This window comes from Pongo abelii, chromosome 23 (genome assembly GCF_028885655.2).
Source record: "Pongo abelii isolate AG06213 chromosome 23, NHGRI_mPonAbe1-v2.0_pri, whole genome shotgun sequence".
Taxonomy (NCBI): domain Eukaryota; kingdom Metazoa; phylum Chordata; class Mammalia; order Primates; family Hominidae; genus Pongo; species Pongo abelii.
Genome location: NC_085929.1, coordinates 57,267,600 through 57,286,830, shown reverse-complemented (window position 1 = coordinate 57,286,830; position 19,231 = coordinate 57,267,600). Strand labels below are relative to the sequence as shown.

General features: G+C 56.1%; 2 protein-coding genes across 3 annotated transcripts; one reads left to right on the top strand and one right to left on the bottom strand.

Moving 5' to 3' along the window:
• Positions 1–12,967, top strand: SYCE3 (synaptonemal complex central element protein 3). 2 transcript variants are annotated; one of them, XM_024239993.3, is made up of 3 exons: positions 1–118; positions 8,568–8,676; positions 12,677–12,967. In XM_024239993.3, the coding sequence occupies exons 2-3, from the start codon at positions 8,568–8,570 to the stop codon at positions 12,832–12,834; spliced, it is 267 nt and encodes an 88-aa protein (XP_024095761.1). In that variant the 5' UTR covers positions 1–118; the 3' UTR covers positions 12,835–12,967. The 2 variants fall into 2 exon arrangements, with proteins under 2 accessions (XP_024095761.1, XP_054399891.1); XM_054543916.2 differs by lacking the exon at positions 1–118 and adding an exon at positions 8,317–8,437.
• Positions 12,968–13,154: 187 nt separating this feature from the next.
• On the bottom strand, positions 13,155–18,194 carry KLHDC7B (kelch domain containing 7B). The gene has a single exon (XM_002831309.5). It carries the CDS (start codon positions 17,794–17,796, stop codon positions 14,131–14,133), a length of 3,666 nt encoding a protein of 1,221 aa, XP_002831355.4. The 5' UTR covers positions 17,797–18,194; the 3' UTR covers positions 13,155–14,130.
• Between the last annotated feature and the right edge of the window lie 1,037 nt (positions 18,195–19,231).

Below are 19,231 nucleotides of genomic sequence, written 5' to 3'. Positions count from 1 at the left end.
ACTTCCGGGGCGGGTTCGCTAACGGAAGGGGCGGGGCATCCCTCTCGGGGAGCGGCCTTGTTCCTCAAGCGGCCGCTGGGGGCGCCAGAGCAGGACCGGAGCGCGGGCCAAGCTGGAGGTGAGCGAGGCCGCGCCGGGCCCGGCCCTCCCAACGCGCCCTGAGGGCTGGGCTCCGCCTGACCCTGTCCTAGCGTTCGCGGTGGCACCAACCTCAAACCAGACCCTTGACTTCGACCCGACTCCACTCACTCCACAGCCCGTGCCCCTCCCCCAACGCCCCTCACCCGCCTCGCCCCTCCTCACCCCTCCTCACCCCTCACCCCTCACCCCTCACCCCACCTCACCCCTCACCCCTCACCTCTCACCCCGCCTCACCCCTCACCCCTCACCCCACCTCACCCCTCACCCCTCACCCCACCTCACCCCTCACCCTACCTCACCCCTCACCCCACCCCTCACCCCTCACCCCACCCCTCACCCCTCACCCCTCACCCCTCACCCCTCACCCCTCACCCCTCACCCCACCTCACCCCTCACCCCTCACCCCTCACCCCTCACCCCTCACCCCACCTCACCCCTCACCCCTCACCCCACCTCACCCCTCACCCCTCACCCCACCTCACCCCTCACCCCACCTCACCCCTCACCCCACCCCTCACCCCTCACCCCACCTCACCCCTCACCCCACCTCACCCCTCACCCCACCTCACCCCTCACCCCTCACCCCTCACCCCACCCCTCACCCCTCACCCCACCTCACCCCTCACCCCTCACCCCTCACCCCACCTCACCCCTCACCCCTCACCCCTCACCCCTCACCCCACCTCACCCCTCACCCCACCCCTCACCCCTCACCCCACCTCACCCCTCACCCCACCTCACCCCTCACCCCACCCCTCACCCCTCACCCCACCTCACCCCTCACCCCACCTCACCCCTCACCCCTCACCCCTCACCCCACCCCTCACCCCTCACCCCACCTCACCCCTCACCCCTCACCCCTCACCCCACCTCACCCCTCACCCCACCTCACCCCTCACCCCACCTCACCCCACCTCACCCCTCACCCCTCACCCCTCACCCCACCTCACCCCTCACCCCACCTCACCCCTCACCCCACCTCACCCCTCACCCCTCACCCCTCACCCCACCTCACCCCTCACCCCTCATCCCTCACCCCACCTCACCCCACCTCACCCCTCACCCCTCACCCCTCACCCCACCTCACCCCTCACCCCTCACCCCTCACCCCACCCCACCCCTCACCCCACCTCACCCCTCACCCCTCACCCCTCACCCCACCTCACCCCTCACCCCACCTCACCCCTCACCCCACCTCACCCCACCTCACCCCTCACCCCTCACCCCACCTCACCCCTCACCCCTCACCCCTCACCCCACCTCACCCCTCACCCCACCTCACCCCTCACCCCTCACCCCTCACCCCACCTCACCCCTCACCCCTCATCCCACCTCACCCCTCACCCCACCTCACCCCTCACCCCACCTCACCCCTCACCCCTCACCCCTCACCCCACCTCACCCCTCACCCCACCTCACCCCTCACCCCTCATCCCTCACCCCACCTCACCCCACCTCACCCCTCACCCCTCACCCCTCACCCCACCTCACCCCTCACCCCTCACCCCTCACCCCACCTCACCCCACCTCACCCCTCACCCCACCTCACCCCTCACCCCTCACCCCTCACCCCACCTCACCCCTCACCCCACCTCACCCCACCTCACCCCTCACCCCTCACCCCTCACCCCACCTCACCCCTCACCCCTCACCCCACCTCACCCCTCACCCCACCTCACCCCTCACCCCACCTCACCCCTCACCCCTCACCCCTCACCCCACCTCACCCCTCACCCCTCATCCCACCTCACCCCTCACCCCACCTCACCCCTCACCCCACCTCACCCCTCACCCCACCTCACCCCTCACCCCTCACCCCTCACCCCACCTCACCCCTCACCCCTCACCCCACCTCACCCCTCACCCCACCTCACCCCTCACCCCTCACCCCACCTCACCCCTCACCCCTCCCGCCCCACACCCCTCCCTCCCCACACCCCTCCCGCCCCACACTCCTCCGGCCCTACACTCCCGCCGCCCGTCCTAAGCCCCGTTCCACTGTGCTTTGGTGCGGGCTCAGGCCTCTTTCTCCACCCATTCCCAGTCATCCCAGGCAACCTCATCAGCCAAGAAATGCCGTGAGTTCTAACCCTGTGGCTGCTTCCTCCACATCAGCTCGCACACCTTCTCCCTGGATCTCCTTTTCAGACCCATCCCTCTTCTGAGATCCAGTGCCACTCCGGCCACAGCCTCCATCCTTCTAGCAGTCTCATGCTCTATCCCCAAATCTACCTGCGGCCACCCCAACGCCCCACTTATGGAAACTACATGTCTTTTCTATGCCTCTGCTTCACCCCAACCATCAACCACCCCTTAAGCCACTCTCATACTTGTGCCCTCAGTGTCCTTGCCTTGTCCATCCACTGCATGTATGTTCACGCTCCCAGGCCTTCCACACTCCATCCATTGTCTCTGTGCCGTCTTAGGGTCCTGAGGACACTGTGGCCACGTGGCCTCAGCCACGTGCCTAAGTGCCCCTAGGGAGGCATACAGCTTTAATAAAGCTCTATGGTTCTCCTCAAACCAAGAATGTCTGTTGCTACAAGAAGAAACTTTTCATTGCCATTTATTAGGGAGTTAGAGACCATCAGGCCTGAAATCCCCCCTTAACATCCTACCTTCACCTCTACCTACCTTATTCTATCTCTACCTCCTTCACCTTCCCTCACCTGACAGGGGGACACGGCCCTTTACCTTCCCCACCTGCACAGCGTGACACGGCCCTTTACTTACCTTCCCTCACCTGCACAGGGGGACACGACCCTTTACCTTCCCCACCTGCACAGGGTGACACGGCCCTTACCTTCCCTCACCTGCACAGGGGGACACGACCCTTTACCTTCCCCACCTCACAGGGGGACACGGCCCTTTACTTACCTTCCCTCACCTGCACAGGGGGACACGGCCCTTTACCTTCCTTCACCTGCACAGGGTGAAACGACCCTTTACTTACCTTCCCTCACCTGCACAGGGGGACACGGCCCTTTACCTTCCCCACCTGACAGGGTGACACAGCCCTTTACCTTCCCCACCTCACAGGGGGACACGGCCCTTTACTTACCTTCCCTCACCTGCACAGGGGGACACGACCCTTTACCTTCCCCACCTGACAGGGTGACACAGCCCTTTACCTTCCCCACCTCACAGGGGGACACGGCCCTTTACTTACCTTCCCTCACCTGCACAGGGGGACACGGCCCTTTACCTTCCCTCACCTGACAGGGGGACACGACCCTTTACCTTCCCCACCTGCACAGGGTGACACGGCCCTTTACTTACCTTCCCTCACCTGCACAGGGGGACACGGCCCTTTACCTTCCCCACCTGCACAGGGGGACACGACCCTTTACCTTCCCCACCTGCACAGGGTGACACGGCCCTTTACTTACCTTCCCTCACCTGCACAGGGGGACACGGCCCTTTACCTTCCCCCACCTGCACAGCGTGACACGACCCTTTACTTACCTTCCCTCACCTGCACAGGGGGACACGGCCCTTTACCTTCCCTCACCTGCACAGGGGGACACGGCCCTTTACCTTCCCTCACCTGCACAGGGGGACACGGCCCTTTACCTTCCCTCACCTGACAGGGTGACACGGCCCTTTACCTTCCCCACCTGCACAGCGTGACACGGCCCTTTACTTACCTTCCCTCACCTGCACAGGGTGACACGGCCCTTTACCTTCCCTCACCTGCACAGGGTGACACGGCCCTTTACCTTCCCCCACCTGCACAGCGTGACACGGCCCTTTACCTTCCCTCACCTGCACAGGGTGAAACGACCCTTTACTTACCTTCCGTCACCTGCACAGGGTGAAACGACCCTTTACTTACCTTCCGTCACCTGCATAGGGTGAAACGACCCTTTACTTGTCTGAGACCAGTCCCTGCACCATCAGTTACCCTTTCTTCTGATTCTTCAGGATTTTCTGTCCAGCTAGCTCTTTCCACACAGGCTAGAAACATGAAGAATTCAAAAAACAAAAACCCTTGACTCTGTATCACCTTCTGGTTACCTCCTGTTTTTTTCTCCCCTTCCCATCTAAATCTGTACACACAATCCATTTTGTCTAATGATCCATTAATTATTTAATTCATGAAAATATTTTTACTTTTACGGCTCTCCTGAAACATCTCACCAAGTTGACCAGTGACACCCAAAACAAATATCTTGAATTTACTGAGCCCTTTTTTTTCTTTTGCAGAGGGGATCTTCCAGATCTTCCCCTGTAGCCTAGTCTAGAGTGCTGTGGCACAATTGTCCCACCTCAGCCTCCTGAGTAACTAGGACTGCAGGTGTGCACCACCACACCCAGCAATTTTTAAATTTTTTTGTAGAGACTGTTGCCCAGGCTTGTCTGAAACTCCTGCCTTCAAGCATTTCTCCTGTTTTAGCCTCCCAAAGCACTGGGATTCCAGGCATGAGCTACCGTGCCTGGGCCTGCCATGCCCAAATACTGTAATCTTTGACACTAGTGTAATATCTCCCAACTTAAAACAAAATACCCCTGTGACTCTACATTACATTCCAGGTGCTGGCATGTTTCTCTGCTTCTCTTTGAAGTAAAACTCACCAGTTTCTACTTCTCCTTCCCTCTCTTTAGAAACATTTCAATTGGGCTCTTGTTCCAGCCACTCCATGAAAACAGCTCCTGTCAAGATTGCCAGTGTGACCTCCAGATTGTCAAATCCAGTGGTCACTTTTTATTTATTTTTGTTTTTGTTTTTTTGAAACAGAGTGTTGCTCTGTCGCCCAGGCTGGAGTGCAGTGGCACAATCTCGGCTCACTGCAACCTCCACCTTCTGGGTTCAAGGGATTCTTCTGCCTCAGCCTCCTGAGTAGCTAGGACTACAGGCGCCCGCCACCATGCCCAGCTAATTTTTGTATTTTTAGTAGAGATGGAGTTTTGCCATATTGGCCAGGCAGGTCTCGAACTCCTGACCTTGTGATCCCCCGCCTCTGCCTTCCAAAGTGCTGGGATTACAGGCATGAGCGACTAAGCCTGGCCGCTACCTCCACTTCTAACACTCTGGTCCAACCCTCATCATTCCTTACCTGGAGTTTTGCAGCTGCCTCCTAAATGATGTCCCTGTTCCACGCTTTCCACCCCTAAGTCTATTCTCAACATAGAAGCCAGAGTGATTCTTTTAAGTCATTATTCAAATCACATCACCTTTGTCAGATTTTTCCAGTGTTTCCTCATCTCATTCAGAATAAAAATCGAAGTCCTGGCCAGGCATAGTTTTGCAGCTGCCTCCTAAATGATGTCCGTGTTCCACGCTTTCCACCCCTAAGTCTATTCTCAACATAGAAGCCAGAGTGATCCTTTTAAGTCATTATTCAAATCACATCACCTTTGTCAGATTTTTCCAGTGTTTCCTCATCTCATTCAGAATAAAAATCGAAGTCCTGGCCAGGCATAGTTGCTCACACCTGTAATCCCAGGACTTTGGGAGGCCGAAGCAGGCGAATCACCTGAGATTCAGGAGTTCGAGACCAGCCTGGCCAACATGGCGAAACCCCGTCTCTACTAAAAATACAAAAATTATCCGGGCATGGTGGCGGGCACCTGTAATCCCAGCTACTTGGAAGTCTGAGGCAGGAGAATTGCTTGAACCTGGGAGGCGGAGTTGCGGTGAGCTGAGATCACGCCACTGCACTCCAGCCTGGGCAACAGAGTGAGACTCCGTCTCAAGAAAAAAAAAGAAAAAGAGTGTGTAGTGAGAAGAGAAGGGGCTGAAAGGATCTTCCTTGACCCGTTAGAGCCAGCAAAGGAGAGAGCCAAGAAAGAGCAGGGAAGGAACTACCACAGGTGGACAGAGTTTGGAGAGAACAAGGTTAAAACATCAAGAGAATTTTGAGCAGGAGAAAATGGCCAAATGTCAGTGCTGCAGAGATGTTAAATAAAAGAAAGACAGAAAGTGCCCCGGGTGTGCCAGTTATGACTTTGGTGAGAGCATTGTCAGTGAATGTCAGAGACAGATGCCAGATGACAGTGGAGTGAGGAGGACAGGCAAACGTGTGAGGCCTGGCTGTGAAAGGAAGGAGAGGGAATAGCTATAGGAGAGGGTCAAGGAAGGTGTTCCAGACATTTGTTCCTCCCATCACCCACTATTAGCCCCCTGCCCTGCCACCTGCCTGTACCTCCCCACTCACTCTTAGCAAACTATTCCTACTTACCAAAAAGCAGGACGGAGTCCCTGCACGTAGAATGGCTCCATGCTCACAGAAGTAGCTCCTTTACAGATCCTGAAAGACCATACACCCTGACCCTGCACCCTTATTCTCAGATCTGCCTGTCAGGCCTCCTGGAGGGCCCTTTGCTCCTCCCTCAGAATCTCTACCCTTAACAGGGAGGATGGCAAGAGGGGAAAGATAATAATTTTCTTTCTTTTTTTTTTTAGATGAAGTTTCGCTCTTGTCACCCATACTGGAGTGCAATGGCACAATCTCGGCTCACTGCAACCTCCGCCTCCCGGGTTCAAGCGATTCTCCTGCCTCAGCCTCCTCAGTAATCTCAGTAGCTGGGATCAGGCACCTGCTGCCACACCCGGCTAATTTTTATATTTTTAGTAGAGATGGGGTTTTGCCATGTTGGCCAGGCTGGTCCCAAACTCCTGACCTCAGGTGATCCACCCACCTCGGCCTCCCAAAGTGCTGGGATTGCAGGCGTGAGCCTCCGTGCTTGGCCACTATCATGATTTTCTTTCAGAATTAGAGCTTTACAATGGTCAACTCCTTTATTCAGCCAACATTTATTAAGCACTTGCTGTTTTCCTAGCTCTGAGATGAACACTAGGAATAGTTCATTGGAAACATGGCCTCTGCTCTCCAGGACCCCACAGTCTAGTTGCGGAAGTAGAGGAATCCACAATCACATACCAGCTAAGAGGCACCGTGATGAGGGAGGCCCAGGAAGTCACAGGAGAACTGAGTGGAGGCCTTTAACTCTGAAGTAAAGACCAGGAAGGCTTCCCCACATGCACAGTGGGAACAATACCACCGCATCTGTGGCCCATCTCTCCCTGTTTTATGTTTACCTGGCTCATTCCTTCACCTTCATGAGGTTACAAGTTCCCTGGCAGCTCTTACAACATTATTTATCTATTTCTCTCCTTTCTTACTAGGGCCTTGTAGATAAATAGGTGAGCATCAAATATTAACAGAATGAATTAATGTATATTAATAAAGGTGAGAGGATCTGGAGTGATGTAATTACTGTTCAACATTTTAAATAACAACAGATATGATTTATTAAGTGCTCATTATGGTAGGTACTGTGCTGAACAGTATATAATTTATTTCAATTAATCCTCACAAAACTCCACAAGATATAGGTACTACTAATAATTCCCGTTTAAAAAATACAAAACTTGGCTGGGTGTGGTGGCTCACACCTGTAATCTCAGCACTTTGGGAGGCCGAGGTGGATAGATCACCTGAGGTCAGGAGTTCGAGACCAGCCTGGCCAACATGGAGAAACCCCGTCTCTACTAAAAATACAAAATTAGCTGGGCGTGGTGGCACTTGCCTGTAATCCCAGCTACTCAGGAGGCTGAGGCAGGAGAATCACTTGAACCCAGGAAGCAGAGGTTGTGGTGAGCTGAGATAGCGCCATTGTGCTCCAGCCTGGGCAACAAGAGCAAAACTTTGTCTCAAAAAAAAAAAAAAACTTAAAAACATTACCAAAAATTTGTCGAGAAGATGTGTAAGTTGCCAAAGGTAACACTGCTGATATGTGGTGGAGCCAAGATTTGAAGCCAGGCAGCTCAATTCCAGAACCAGGACAGTCTCTATGAGGCACTGCCTCTAATGCCCAGGAGAATTCTTCTGGAAAGTTAAGTTGATTATAATTTTTTTAAATGTATGAATCATTTCATATTTTAAAATTAAACGTACCCTCCTCCAGGCTCCCATCACTTGATGTCTGTAATTATTACATTAACTGCTTTGACATCTGTCACATCCTGGTTTGTCATATGGTGTGTGTGACTTACTCCCATATTGCACTAGAAATTCCTTAGGTACAGGAATTGTATCTTTGTAACATATCAACATAATAGCTTGCATCTTAGTGGGTAGTCAATATGGTTTTGCCAGAAAAAATTCCATGTCACCATTATGACAGACTTTTTTCATTATGATGAAGATGTTTTCTGTGTTAATCACTCCAGCCTTCAGCTACGTTTGTATGGCAAGGATGGAAGAAAGGGGAAGGACAACTTGTATGTGCCAAATGCTATGCTGGGGCCTTTAGACATGTTCGCATTTAACCTTCACAACAGCCCTGTGGAGTACGTGGTATTGTCTGAATCTGAGAGACGGGGAAAGAATTCCTTGGAGAAATCACTGAGTTATAACCAGTGGAGCTGGAATTGAAATGTAGGTCTGTCTCACTGCAGCTTCTTTCTGTGCATTGCCTAGATGGCTGATGCTGACCCTGAGGAAAGAAACTATGACAACATGCTGAAAATGCTGTCAGATCTGAATAAGGACTTGGAAAAGCTATTAGAAGAGATGGAGAAAATCTCAGGTAGGATATGTGAACCCAAAAGTATCTGAGACAGGTCTCAATCAATTTAGAAAGCTTATTTTGCCAAGGTTAAGGATGCACCTGTGACACAGCCTCAGGAGGTCCTTAGGACATATGCTAAAGGTTGGCAGGGTACAGCTTGCTTTTATACGTTTTAGGGAGAGAGAATACATCAGTCAGTACCTGTAAGATGTACATTGGTTCGGCTGGGCGCGGTGGCTCACGCCTGTAATCCCAGCACTTTGGGAAGCCGAGATGGGCGGATCATGAGGTCAGGAGATCGAGACCATCCTGGCTAACACAGTGAAACCCCGTCTCTACTAAAAATACAAAAAATTAGCCGGGTGTGGTGGCGGACGCCTATAGTCCCAGCTACTCCAGAGGCTGAGGCAGGAGAATGGCGTGAACCTGGGAGGTAGAGCTTGCAGTGAGCCGAAATGGTGCCACTGCACTCCAGCCTGGGCGACAGAGCGAGACTCTATCTCAAAAAAAAAAAAAAAAAAAGATATACATTGGTTCGATCTGGAAAGCTGGGACAACTCAGAGGGGGATGATTCCAGGTTATAGATAGATTTAAATTTTTTCTGATTGGCAATTGGTTGAAAGAGTTATTGCCTAAAGACCTGGAATCAATACAAAAGAATGTCTGGGTTATTACGATAAGGGGTTGTGGAGACCAAAGTTTTGTCATGCAGATGAAGCCTCCAGGTAGCAGGCTTCAGAGGGAATAGATTGTAAAGGTTTCTTATCAAACTTAAGGTCTGTGTTCATGTTAATGCTGGTCAACTTTTCCTGAATTCCAAAAGAGAGGCAGGTATAATGAGGCATACCCAATTTCTCCTTCTCCTCACGGCTTGAACCAACTTTGGCCAAGCAATACACCCACCTTGGCCTCCCAAAGTGTTGGGATTACAGGTGTGAGCCAGGGTGCCTGGCCAAATAGTTTTTATTCACTAGAGCAGACTTTAGAAAATTTCTCCTTAGAAATGTTTGCAATTTTTTGCCTATGTACTTGTGAACTATGAATAGCTGAGACACGTATCAGTTAATTTAGAAAGCTTATTTTGCCAAGTTTGGGGATGCTTATCCATGACACAGCCTCAGGGGGTCCTAATGACATGTTCCCAAGGTGATCAGAGCACAGCTTGGTTTTACTTATTTATTTATTTTTAAATTTTTATTTATTTATTTATTTATTTATTTATTTTGAGACAGAGTCTCGCTCTGTCGCCCAGGCTGGAGTACAGTGGCGCAATCTCGGCTCACTGCAAGCTCCGCCTCCCGGGTTCGCGCCATTCTTCTGCCTCAGCCTCCCCAGTAGCTGGGACTACAGGCGCCTGCCACCACGCCCCACTAATTTTTTGTATTTTTAGTAGAGACAGGGTTTCACTGTGTTAGCCAGGATGGTCTCAATCTCCTGACCTCGTAATCTGCCTGCCTTGGCCTCCCAAAGTGCTGGGATTACAGGAATGAGCCACCGCGCCCAGCCGCGTATTGCATTTTTATATAAATCTGCTACAGGCTGGGCACGGTGGCTCATGCCTGTAATCCCAGCACTTTGGGAAGCCGAGGCAGGAGGATCACAAGGTCAGGAGTTCAAGACCAGCCTGGCCAATATGGTGAAACTCCATCTCTAATAAAAATCCAAAATTAGCCGGGCGTGTTGGCGGATACCTGGAATCCCAGCTATTTGGGAGGCTGAGGCAGGAGAATCACTTGAACCCAGGAGACGGAACTTGCAGCGAGCCGAGATCATACCACTGCACTCCAGCCTGGGTGACAGAGCGAGACTCTCTCTTCTGTGATAGGCCCTGGGCATAGAGGGAGGGTGCTTGTATCGTTTTAGCAGCAGAGCATTTGCAGTGTAACAGATCCGGGCCCAGTGTGTTGCCAAATGAGGGAGATTCATATGTTTGGTCATCTTCAGAATACCATGATTTTAGTTTCCTTGGAAGCAAAATGAGGAGAGATAAGTTTGACAATTATAAGAGTAATTTGTGCATTAGAACAGAAAAGGAACCTATTCCATTAGGGCACGAACTAAAAATATGAGGAAAAGTTATAATCTGGTCCTGTCTAGAGGATTACTGTAGCCAAGAAACAGTGATTTAATTTGCACTCAAAAGAACAAGTTATGGCCGGGGTGCGGTGGCCTGTAGTCCCAGCACTTTGGGATTTTTTTTTTTTTTTTTTTTTTTTGACAGGGTCACACCCTGTCACCCAAGCTGGAGTGCAGTGGTGCAATCTTAGCTCGCTGCAACCTCCGCCTCCCAGGCTCAAGGGATCCTTTTTTTCACCTCAGCCTCCTGAATAGTTGCAACTACAGTTGCACACCACCACGCCCAGCTAAATTTTGTATTTTCTGTAAAGACAGGGTTTCAACATGTTGCCCAGCCTGATCTCAAACTTCTGAGCTCAAGTGATCCACCCACCTCAGCCTCCCAAATTGCTGGGATTATAGGTATGAGCCACCTTGCCCGGCCAGCCACCTTCTTGTACCCTCACATAGAGCCTCACATATCCTTGCATAGAGTGAGAGTAAGCTCTTGTGTCTCTTCTTTAAGGGGTGCTAATCCCATTCAGGAGGGTCTACCCTTAGGACTTAATCATCTCCAAAAGACCCGACCTCCTAATGCCAGCACGTCGGGGGTTAGGATTTCAACAGGTGAATTTGGGAGGGACACATTCAGTCCATAACATGTGTGCCAGGCAGTTTACATCTGTCACCCATTTAATTAATTAATTAATTAATTCTCACAGTAAGCCGTGAGATTGGTAGGGTCTCCAAAGATGAGGAGACTGAGATTTATATATATATAATCTCCATCTTCTGGGTTCAAGCGATTCTCCTGCCTCAGCCTCTCTAGTAGCTGGGACTACAGGCACCCACCACCACACCCGGCTAATTTTTATATTTTTAGTAGAGATGGGCCAGGAACACTGGCCATGTTGGCCAGGATGGTCTCAATCTCTTGACCTCGTGATCCACCCCCTTGGCCTCCCAAAGTGCTGGGATTACAGGCATGAGCCACTGCGCCCGGCCGAGATTGATATATTTAAGCCACTTGTTCCAGGTCACATAGTTGGCAGGTGGAGAGCTGGGAGGCATACTCTGCTCTGGCTCCCAGGTCCCTGCTGCACCTGCTGTCCAGGTAGTCTGCAGCCTCCCTGCACCAGAATGATCTGGGATGCTTGTTAGGATTCCACAAAGAGGAATTTTAAGGGGATGTGTTTGCTATGTACAGTTGGTTGTCGTGCAGAGGGGAGATGACCTTTGTTTTGTATAGTTGCAGAGGGCTGAACCACACCAGCCGGTGGACTATGCAGAGAAAAGGTTGGAGGTGGGATTTCTGCACACACTTCCTTTGAGTTCACACAAGAAGCATGTGTTCACCTATAGGCCCAGGGAATGCTACCTTCAAGTTGCTGTGAGAGGGAAAGAGCAAGAGAATCCGTCAGTGCATTGGTAGATGGTCAAGGACACCTTCCCAAGAGGAGAAGCCCCAGGCCTGGGCCTCAACGAAAGCATAGAGGTGCCCAGGCATCCCAGGCCACTGAACATAAGGTGACATGAGGCTTGGGCCTTGCAGGACTGGAAACAATCAGCTCTACCTGAGTGTGTGAGCTTGGGTAGATGACTCCTTAGGGGTCACCTGCAGCCACTGGCTGTGAACCGCATGTAGGTAAGGAGCTGCGGTTTGCTCTAATTCTCCTCATATTTCATATCAGACCAGCCTCTAGCTTTTTAACATCATGTCTGGTGTATCCAGAAGTTATGCCTTGCATGAGACTGGGAAGTTTCACTGTGGATGTTTGTAGGGAGTTTTTATGAGCCTGTAACAAGTAGCCTACCAGCTGTCTCTCCCTAGAGTAACTGGGTGCCTCAGCAGGATCTGGGCCTCCAGATGCTGAGCCTAGCTGGAGGCATCTGACCCTTCTGGGGTACCCTAGAGATGCAGCTCCTCCCTGTGGCCTGACCAGTCCTGTCTGCTTGTTGCAGTGCAGGCAACCTGGATGGCCTATGATATGGTAGTGATGCGCACCAACCCTACGCTGGCCGAGTCCATGCGTCGGCTGGAGGATGCCTTCGTCAACTGCAAGGAGGAGATGGAGAAGAACTGGCAAGAGCTGCTGCATGAGACCAAGCAAAGGCCGTAGACCCTACTGGCCCACCACAGCTACCATGCCACCCTCTGCCCGTATGAAGAGGTCACTGGGGGATGGAGCTGGCATTCACATGAATAGCTGTATGCACTGTACTTGTTTCTTAATAAACTTATTTTTAAGCACAGCCCAAGGACCTCTTCTCTCCTGTGCCATGATCCACCCAGCTGCATATCAAACCTTGTGAACAAAACACGACAAGTGCAAGCTGCAGGTGCTTTCAGTGAATTAAAATGTATTTGGTGCCAGTGGTGCTGAACATAGAATAAAAAAAAACAGAAAAAGGGCCCAGACAGGGACATCCAGGCTGAAGGTTGGGGTGGGCCACAGTCAGATGTATTCACCTTTCTAGCATGGGTTTCAAAATGTGTAAGGGGAGAAAACACATCATGGATTGTGCTGTGCATCCTGGACACCATGAGAGGTGCTTACAGCTGCGATCTTGTCTCCCACAACTCGTTTGGGTGACAGATGTCCACTGTCCACATTTTACAGACAAGGAGAAAGGGAAGTCAAATGTCTTGTCCAAGTCTACACAGCTAAAAACGGGCAGAACTAGGGTGACGCTCAGGCCTCATTTAGAGATGGGGGGTTGGTGAGAAGTGGGGTGGGCTTCTGGAGGGGCTGGGAGAGCCCCACAAGGCTACAGAGGGTGGTGAGCCTGGAGTGGGCCTGGCCTGGTATGGGCTGGGGGTATGGGCAGGCGCTGCAGACAGCAGGGCAGCACCAGCAGACCAGTTTCAGAGGCAAGGGTTCTAGGCCCTTGAGAATCCACAGTGCCAAACAGACCCAGATGGCTATGGGGTTGGTACCTGAGGAGGCCTTAGGACAGGCAGAAAGTCCCAGAGGCGAGGGCATTGCCTGGGGACGTTTTTGCTCCCTGTCCTGCTGACAGAGCATAGGAAGAGTGAATGTTTTCTACCCCCTCGTCTCTCGGCTAAGCAGAGCTCCAGCAAGCCAAGTCCTTGTCTGTGGGGACGCATCAGTCCCTAGCTCTAGGGAACGGGGAGTCCCACAGACAGGGGGGTGTGAGCAAGCTGAGAGGGGCTGTAAGCAGGTACGGAATTGAGTCAGGAAACAGTTTGAGTGTGGAGTGACGGACAGAAAGAGGCTGAGGGAGTCTGGGCTTCAAAATAATCGACAACCTTTAAAGCAGAAGGGGAAAGTTGTCCAGAAACAAGAGCAGGAAGTTCTGATCCCAGCCCCTTCCCTGAGCGCCGGCCTCTCAGACCTATCCCAGGAGAGTCTCCCTGGAGAGTAGCGAAGCAGCTTTGGTTCTCTGCCTGCCACTCAGAGTGAGGTCTGCAGCCGGTCCTCAGGGGGCAGAGTCAGGATGAATGGACTGAGGACCCCCGTGCTCCCCAAGGGGAAGGGCTGCAGCTCCTTGGCCTGGAACTGGGCAGTCCCCCCAGAGACCGTGAAGGTGGCAGTGACCTGGGGGTTGAGGCAGTAAATGGTGTTGCCCAGGGTGGTGCAGCGCAGTGGGGCAGGGGCAGGCAGGGGCAGGGAGGCAGCCCTGCTCCAGGAGCCGGTCACCGTGTTGTAGCGCATCACGGCGGCGCCCACGCCCCGCAGCAGGTCGAAGCGGTACAAGAAGCCCCCCAGCGCCACGATGTCGCTGGAACGCCGGTGGCTGGCACTGTATGGGCACTCGTCCCAAGCATCCTTCACGGGGCTGTACCTGAGCAGGCGGTAGAAGAGGTGACCCCCCGTGACGTAGATGTCCCCACGGCAGGCCACAGCCTCGTGGGCCACAGGGAAGGTGCCTGCGGGGAGTGGCGCGCGTGGGGTCCAGGCGTCTGTACGCGGGTCGTAGCACTCCATGCTGTACAGGCACTCGCCACCGATGGCATAGAGCAGCCCTTCCAGGGCCACCAGCTTGAGCTGGGCTCGGGCCTGCTGCATGGGCCGAACCTGGCTCCAGATGTTGGTCAGAGGGTTGTAGCAGAAGACCTCGTTGGAGCAGACGGCCTCGGCACCGGAGCCACGGATGCCTCCCGCCAGAAACAGGTAGTTGTGCATGGTGCAGAGACCGCAGCCCCGGAGCGGGGCCTCCTCGGGCACCCGGGTCAGGGGCCGCCAGGTGTTCTCCCGGGGGTTGAACACATGCAGGTGCGCAGGTACAGGCAGGGGCACAGGGGCCGCCGCAGGAGGCTCCTCGCCACGAGGGCCCCTGGGGAGCCCCGAGCGGCCCCCCTGGTAGAGGCTGGGCAGTACGAGGACGCCCAGCACCGCCTGGCCCCGGCCGGTCCGCAGGCTGAGGATGCGCTCGCGGTCGGCCGCGCTCAGCCGGCGGTAGAGGCGCGGGTCCCCCAGCACTCGCAGCAGGTTGTTGCTCATCAGCGCGTAGGTCTCCTGCGCCAGGCCGAGCTCCCCGTGCTGCCGGGCAAAGGCCAGCACGTCCAGGCAACTGCCCAGGTCCAGCCGCCGCCGCAGGGCTGCCTCCGTGGTGGGCTCCAGGGCCCGGGAGCTGGGCTTCCGGGGACCCTCCGCCACCCCCCAACTCCCGGGCCTCTGCAGAAACACCATGAGCTTCCGGGCCTCCTTCTGCTTCTCTGTGAGCGCCCCGCTGCGGCCGGCAGGGCTGCCCCCCTCCCCCGGCGCCTCCCCTTGAGGGTCCCCTGAGGCGGCCGGCCTGACCTCCTGCTCCGAGGTCGGGGCGATTTCGCACCTGCTGCGTTTCCGTAGCTGGGGTGCCGGCTGTGAGCGCCTCACAGAGGAGGAGGCCGCGGGGCCAGACGGCCTCTGCGCGGGGGGCTGTGCGGGGCCCCTGGGCATCGCGACTTGGGGCAGCGAGTCTAGACTTTTCTCCCTGGTTCCCTCTCCTCTTAGGCCTGGGGGAGGGTCTGGGCTGGGCGCTCCGTTGGTCTCGGAGCTTCTTGTCTGTGGCTGACCTCCAGCCTCAACCAGGCCCCCTGTACCTGTCCCCATGACTGTCCCCACTGAAGAAGAGGGGCCGTGTCTGTCCTCAGAGTGTGTGGAAGGGCTGGGATCCACGGGGCTCCCAGGAACCGCCCTCGGGACACTCCCTTGGGGCCTGTCTTGCCTGGGGAAGGGGTGGCTTCTAAGAACCATGGCAATAAGGTTTCCCCAGCTGGCTGAGACCTGCCCCTCCTGGTAGCGCCTGGGGAGAGCCACACTCTCCTGAGGCTCTGACCCGCCAGCTGGGGCAGGGGATGTGGCTGGGGTTGGGGCCGAGGTGGGGGCTGAGGTGGGGGCTGAGGCGGGGGATGCGGCTGGGGTTGGGGCTGGAGTTGGAGCTGGGGTTGGGGCTGGGGATGGGGGTGTGAGGGTTGGGACTGGGACTGGGGCTGGGGCTGGAGTTGCGGCTGGAGCTGGAGTTGGGGCTGGAGCTGGGGCTGGAGTTGTAGCTGGACTTGGGGCTGGGGCTGGGGCTGTGGTTGAAGCTGGAGCTGAGGTTGGAGCTGGGGTTGGGGCTGAGGTGCGGGATGAGATTGAGGTGGTGGCTGGGGTTGGTGCTGATGTTGGGGATGAGGCCAGGGCTGGGGCTAGGACTGAGGCTGGAGCTGAAGTTAAGACTTGGGCTGAGGCTGAACTTGAGGCTGGCGCCGCTCTGAGATTTTCGCCCACAGAAGGACCCTGGGTAACCCCCAGGGGCAAAGAATCTGAAGGAGAGGGGAGAGTCAGGGCTTCAGGTGGGAACCCCGGGCCGGGAGCTGCGGGCGGGGAGGCGGAACGCGGGCGAGGCTCACGGCTCCGGGAAGGGGCGCGGCTGTGGCAGGCTGCGGCCGGCTTTGCTTGCTCCGGGGGCCGGGTGGGCCCCAGGTCAGCGGCAGGACTGTCATCTCGGGAGCTGTCAGCCCCGGCCTCGCCCGCATCGTAGGCCCCTGTGGCACCCGGCCCTTGGGACGAGAGTGGGCGACCTTGAGGCGGACTCTCTAGCCAGGGGCGCGTGGAGCCTGGGGCTGGGCCAAAGCTCCGGGTGCCCAGGACCTCCCTGCTGACCCAGGGCCAGCCTCCTCCGGGGACAGGGACCCCCGAAGCCTCCCTGCTCCAGCCACCCTTGGCCCCAGAGCCCTCCGTCTGAGACCCAGGCTGCGGGGCGCGGGGCGCGGGCAGAGCCGGGGGTGCGGGTTCCTGGGCGAGTGCGGGTCCTGTGGGGAGGCCGCGCGCGTGGGCGTCCAGGGCGGCGGCCTCATCCACCGGGTCCCACACGCTGCCCGCGGCGCCCAGGCGGAGCGGGTCCAGTTTCCGGGGGCGGCGGGCTCTGTCTCCCGAGCCAGCGTCCATCCGCCGCCGCCGGCCCCGGCCTCTTCCCAGCGAGCCCGAGGGCCCCGCGCCCGCCTGCCGGGGACCAGTGTCCTGTTGCCCCGCGGGGCCCGCGGCCTGGCGAGAGGACGCCCTGACACCACCTGTCTCCGCCTGCGCCTCCGCTTCGCTGCCAGGGCTCCGAGGAGTGAAGTGGATCAGGAGCGGGGCGGACATCCCCCCTGCTTCGCTCCTGCCCAAGAGGGCAGTGCCTGGCCTGGGAGGCTCCTTTCCTTCCGCTCGGGGGGCCGCGGGGGTGGCACTGCCCCGTTGCTGTCCTAATGCCCCTCTGCGGGCCTCCTCGACAGCTGTCTTGAGTGGAAGCCGGGCCATGGCGGCCAGGCCCCCGCCCGGCGCTGCAGCAGGGACAGGGCTCTGCTGGCCGCGTCCTGGGGGCTCTGGTTTCCCCTGCCCTGGGCTCTGCCCCTCGCTGCCATCACTGACCTTGCACTTCGGTTGCAGGGCCAGCTCAGCTCCTCCTGCCTGATGAGGTTGAGCCCCGAGGGCTGTGGACGCCGGTTCTGCCGCCTCTTGGTCGTGCCCGGAGCCAAACCAGTGTAAGGCCAGCGCTGTGGCAGCCACCACAGCCAGCGCCAGGAGGGCCAGCACAGCACTATCCCAGTCATTGTCACTGTCCCACTCCCAGCCCCAGAGGGGACCATCTGGCTCCAAGGTGCCCTGGATCATGGTTCAGGGCTGCAACCCACTGCAAGGGGCCCGATGGCAGGCTGGCAGTGCATGCAGAGCACAGAGAGGCCTGGGCTGGGGCACCGGCCAGCGCCTGCCCCGAGGGCTGCCCAGTTAAGGTGGAACAGTCCTCCAGGGCCTGGGAAGGGTGGGGTCTCTGCTTGCACCCAGGCCGGGGGGTGTCAGTAGGGCCTGGCTGCAGACATCAGGAGACAGCGAGGCTTATGGCAGGATAGGAGCCCACGGTCTCTGCAAGCACCCCACCAGCTCCTGCCCTCTTCTCCTCCTCGTAGGCCCCAGGGTCCTCAGGCAGCTTTCCTGAGCTCTGTGCTGTCATCACAGCCAACCTGCTTCTGCCTGGTAGACCCTCACACCCCTAAATTCATTCCACACCCCAGAGTCCCTCCTCTCAGCCTGGGTCCAGCTTCAAGGGGCTTGGCAGGGAAGGGTTACCCACAGGGAGATGTTATCTCTAGCTCTAGCAATGTGATGCGGCCCTGATGAAATCACCAGAAACCGGAGAGGCTGATTCCACTGTAGGCCAGCATGGGAGGGGTGCAGGCTGTGCCTGACGGTGGTCTCTCGGGCTGAAGAGGGAGACCCTGGGCATGGGTCCTGGCAGTGAGCATATCATTGCAGGGGTGCTGTGGAGGTTTGCATTGAGGCACAGGGAGGGGGCATAGAGGGGAGGCTGAGGCTCCCATAGCTCCTCCTCCAGCAGCTTCTGGACTCCTTACTCTGGGTTCACCAGACATGGGATAGGGTTTTCAAGTCAAGAGAAAAAAAAATAAATGGGATAAATAAAATCCAAACATATTTCTCTCTTTATGGCCAGGCTTATTTCAGCCCACCTAGACCTTCTAGGATCTCCTGGACCCCCTGCACCCATCGAGAGTGTCTTGACTGCCCAGATGAGACTCTCACTGTGCCCCTGGAAAGCCCTGAGCCCAGCCTGCCCCCTACTCCAGTTACCACATCAGCCAGCACCTGGATCCCTTAGAAACCACCCCCCTCTGGCCACAGGTGCTCTAATAGCCAGACTCTGGGTGTCTTCATCTCAGTCCTCAGCCTTCCCTTATCTGAGCTGAGGACTCGCCCTTAAGACCACATCCTGGCTGGTACCTCCTAGCCCTGGCTCAGGCCGGCATGTAGGTGCTTCTGTTGGATGTGAGCACTTGCTTCCTGAGGGAGGAGCCTTGGCTCCTCCACCTGCTTCTTACTTAATCCCGTCTCAGGAGTGAGTCTTGGGACAGGTGCCAGGTGAGGCTCAGACATGAAAAAGAGCCTGGAGTCCCTGGGACAAAGGCAGGGCTCCCTGGAAAGTACCGTGTGTATTTTTCCTTCGTCCGGGACACAGTAGGCCTGGGGATTTCTCCCTTACTCAAGCAGCAAGGAGATGGCCTAGGAGTGTCCCTGGCACCCAGCCTGAACCCTA

What these genes read in the sequence shown, in the direction of transcription:
- KLHDC7B (XM_002831309.5), bottom strand. Translation starts at nt 17,796, where the DNA reads ATGATCCAGGGCACCTTGGAGCCAGATGGTCCCCTCTGGGGCTGGGAG.
- SYCE3 (XM_024239993.3), top strand. Translation starts at nt 8,568, where the DNA reads ATGGCTGATGCTGACCCTGAGGAAAGAAACTATGACAACATGCTGAAA. An exon ending in AGAGATGGAGAAAATCTCAG is followed by an intron (nt 8,677 to 12,676) that starts GTAGGATATGTG and finishes TGCTTGTTGCAG; the next exon opens with TGCAGGCAACCTGGATGGCC.